Source organism: Panthera pardus, unplaced genomic scaffold, assembly GCF_024362965.1.
Source record: "Panthera pardus isolate Hobbes unplaced genomic scaffold, ASM2436296v1 HiC_scaffold_12, whole genome shotgun sequence".
Lineage (NCBI taxonomy): Eukaryota > Metazoa > Chordata > Mammalia > Carnivora > Felidae > Panthera > Panthera pardus.
This window is the reverse complement of record NW_026526677.1, coordinates 12,537,616-12,541,500: the sequence shown is the minus strand read 5'-3', so window position 1 is coordinate 12,541,500 and position 3,885 is coordinate 12,537,616. Positions and strand designations below refer to the sequence as shown.

The 3,885-nt window shown below is 43.6% G+C and overlaps 1 protein-coding gene across 1 annotated transcript; it reads left to right on the top strand.

Moving 5' to 3' along the window:
• Positions 1–755: 755 nt before the first annotated feature.
• On the top strand, positions 756–1,852 carry LOC109247008 (olfactory receptor 9Q2-like). The gene has a single exon (XM_019415356.2). It carries the CDS (start codon positions 756–758, stop codon positions 1,698–1,700), a length of 945 nt encoding a protein of 314 aa, XP_019270901.2. The 3' UTR covers positions 1,701–1,852.
• The last annotated feature ends 2,033 nt before the right edge of the window (positions 1,853–3,885 follow it).

The following is a 3,885-nucleotide window of genomic DNA, read 5'->3' as shown; positions in this document are numbered from 1 at the left end:
GAACAACCAAACAATGCTTATGGAGTTTTGTTAGGTGCTGAAAAGAGCTTATGTTTGTTGTTTTGATTCCAAGGTTATTGCTAGTACTTACAAAAAGCAACAAATGAAAACCCCTTAATAAGCCAGGCAGCCAACCCTAATTAGGGTAACAGCTATTTGTTAAACATGCCTGCTTTTAGACTGAGAATAGAAATCTTCCTTCCTACAGTCAGAGTCCATTGCTGATTGCTAATGTGCTTTTTTTTTTTCATGCTCCTTTGTTCAATAGAATATAAATTTTCCTTCCTTAAAACATTCATTTACGATTTTAAATAGCTACTATATATACGTCGAGTGCTTTTAGCTTTCCTGTACACTTTTGCATCTGTTTTAATCTATGCATTAACTTTATCTCTTAAGTAGGGCAGATATTATGATCCCCTTCTGGCAGAGGAGGAAATTGAGGTTCAGAGAGGTTAAGTGCCTTGTATAAGATCAAACAGCTAATTGGAGACAGAGTTGCAAATACAAGGGCTGACTTGGAAGTCAGATAAGCACTTGCTGTCCGTTCTTAGTGTAATAGAGGCGTTCATCAGTTTTCTCTTCTAGTGAGCTCTGTATTTGTCCATTTCCACTTAAACTGCAAGGTTTGTTCAAGTCCAGTGCCTCCCGCCAGACACCCAATTTAAAGCCTTCTTGCTGGAAATGACTTGCGCGTGTCTTCAGGGTCCCCTCACCTGGCTCTTGTCCATCCTCGCAGGTAAACCGCCGGATGGATGGCTGGGAGGAATGACACTGTAGTGACCGAGTTCTTCCTCACTGCGTTCCCAGAGCATCCCGAGTGGGGGCTCCCTCTCTTCCTGGTGTTTTTGAGTTTCTATCTCCTCACTCTGCTGGGGAACACAGGAATGGTCATCCTGATCCGTGTGGATGGCCGGCTTCACACCCCGATGTACTTCTTCCTTGGCCACCTTTCCTTCGTGGACATCTGCTACTCGTCCGTCACGGTCCCCCAGATGCTGGCCATGCTGCTGGAGCGCGGGGCAGTTCTGTCCTACACACGCTGTGCCGCTCAGTTCTTCCTCTTCACCTTCTTTGCTTCCATCGACTGCTACCTCCTGGCAATCATGGCCTATGACCGCTACGTGGCCGTGTGCCGGCCCCTGCTTTATGTCACCGTCATGACCGAGAAGGCCCGCTGGGGCTTACTGGCTGCAGCTTATGCGGCTGGTTTCTCCAGTGCCTTTGTTCGGACGGTCACAGCCTTCACCCTCTCCTTCTGTGGAACCAATGAGATCGACTTTATTTTCTGTGATCTCCCTCCCCTGTTAAAGCTGACCTGTGGGGACAGCTACACCCAGGAGGTGGTCATTATTGTGTTTGCCATTTTTGTCATGCCTCTTTGTGTATTGGTGATCTTGGTGTCCTACGTGTTTATCATCGTGGCCATCATGAGGATCCGCTCCGCGGGAGGCCGGGCCAAGACCTTCTCCACGTGTGCCTCCCACCTCACGGCCGTGTCACTCTTCTTCGGCACTCTCATCTTCATGTACCTCCGAGGCAACTCGGGCCAGTCCTCGGAGGAGGACCGAGCGGTGTCAGTGCTCTACACAGTGGTGACCCCCATGCTGAACCCCTTCATCTATAGCCTGAGGAATAAGGAGGTAAAGGAGGCGGTTGTGAAAGCCCTGAGCAGGTCAAAGTCTCATGGAAGGCCCTAGAGGGACTCTTGCCAAGTATGTCATTGCTTAGTTTCCCTGTCCTTTCTGTCTATCCTCAACTGCCACCAACTGGGGGAGACTTTCCCAGACAACCCTACTTCGAATTGCACCTGAACTTCCCACCTCCACTTTCAGATTTATTATTCTATGTCATACTTGTCACCATCCGATGCACGATGTGCTACATATGTGATATTGTCTAATTCTCATAAACTAAAAGGTAAACTACACGAGAGGAGGCGTTTTTATCTGTGAAATCCACTTCTGTGCAGTCAGTGCCTCGCCAAGCACCTAGCAAATAAAAAACACCCAACAAGTATTTGTCGAATAAACACATTCATCTCTGGTTCCAGTGTCTACCTTTCGGTTCCAACTTCCTCGTCCTCAGTTTGTTTTTTTTTTTTGTTTGCTTGTTTTTTGTATCTGCCAAGTGGGTTGACCTACTTTATAGGACTAGATTTTCGAGGATCCAGGGCAAAAAAGAGCAGGGACCATGTCTGTCTTATTTGCTAGCATCTGTTGAATTCTGTACATTCCAGGCACAACACACACTTGATGAGTGGAGTAAATATCTTTGGAAAATCCAAAGACTTATCAGTCTTTGTTCGTTTTTTTTTTTTGTTTGTTTTTTTTTGTTTTGTTTTTTTTTTTGCACAAGTCACTTACATTTTGCAGGGTGGGGTAAAGCAACTGCACAGAGTGCATATTGGGGCCCGTTTTTCCAATATTAACTGCCGGGCAAATGTTCCCCTGACAGATCAGCTTCTGTGGCAGGAACAGAGGCAAGCGTGTTGTAGAAGGAGCTCCGGATTTGGCATCAAAGCGTCCAGGCTGTCACTTCTTAGCTGTATGGCTTCAGATTAGTTAGGGTTTGTCAGTCTGCTTTCTCAACTGTGAAATAAAACTTATTGAGCATTTACCCTCAGCCAGGTTTTGTGTGTATCACATTTATTCTCACGACAACTCGGTACATGTGGAGAAACAGAAGGTGCTGGGTGAAGTTCTATAAATGTTAATTAATTTGATTATGGTGATTGTCCCAGGGTCTGCAGCCCAATGAGCACCAGTGGGCAGAAAGACCCATAGCTGATCGGTGGGCCTTTTCATTTTAGAACTGTCTGGAACAGTGTCTTCTGGGCTGACATTAGCCTTGGGTCCAGACACCTACAGACGTGGAGTTCACTAAAAATTTTTTAACTTAACTCTTGAAGTAATATACGCTTAAATACACACTTAAATTAATTCGAGGCACCAGGCTAAAGGCTTTACACGAATGATTTACTTTAGTGCCAGCAACTTGAGTGGAAAGTAATTCTGGTTGACCTCATTTTGCAAAAGGAAGATATTAGACCCACAGAGGTGATATGACTTGTCCAAGTTCTGCAGCAAGAAAGTTGCAGAACAGGGAGCACCTGATCCCAAGCCTCTCTCACTCGAAAAGGTCTGCTCACAAATGCCACCCCCCCTGTGTATTTCCCCCTGTCTCCTTCCCAGGCCCCAAGTCTCAGATGCAAATCATTTCAGAAGCGTCTGGGTTTTAGTTGCTTCCTCCAATAGGCAGTTCCTCAGTACGGTGCCTCTAGGCAGTCACCAACCTTGCCTTCGTGTTTTCCTGTTCAATTTCAGCGATTGCCTAAGAATTCAAGGTTCCTTTCCAAACACCGATCATTGTTATTTCTTACCATTTAATAGCATTTGATATATATTTAATTGTTTTGTTCTATCACCTATATCTATTTAATCTATCTATCTACCTATCTATCCATCTATTATGTAAGTATCTATGTATCTATAATCTATCTACATAACTATTATCTATCTATCCATCCATGTATCATCGATCTATCCATTATCTATCTATTATCATCTGTCAAATATGATCTCTGTTTCTAGGAGTTTGTTTTTTTAGATTCCACATACAAGTGAGATCATGAAGTATTTGTCTTTCTCTGTCTGCCTTATTTCCTTTCCAATGCAATGTTTAATAGAAGTAATGACAGTGTACGTTCCTGTCCTGTTCTTGATCAAAAGAAATTTATTCTTTCATCAGTCACTGTGTGGGTTTTTCATAGATGCCCTTTATTAGCTTATGGGAGTTCCCTTTGATTCCTAGTTTGTTGAGAGGTTGTTTGTTTTTTTTTTTAATTTTTAAGTTAAAAAATTTTTTAAAAATATTTATTTACTT

Coding starts and splice junctions, on each gene's coding strand:
- LOC109247008 (XM_019415356.2), top strand. CDS start 756: ATGGCTGGGAGGAATGACACTGTAGTGACCGAGTTCTTCCTCACTGCG.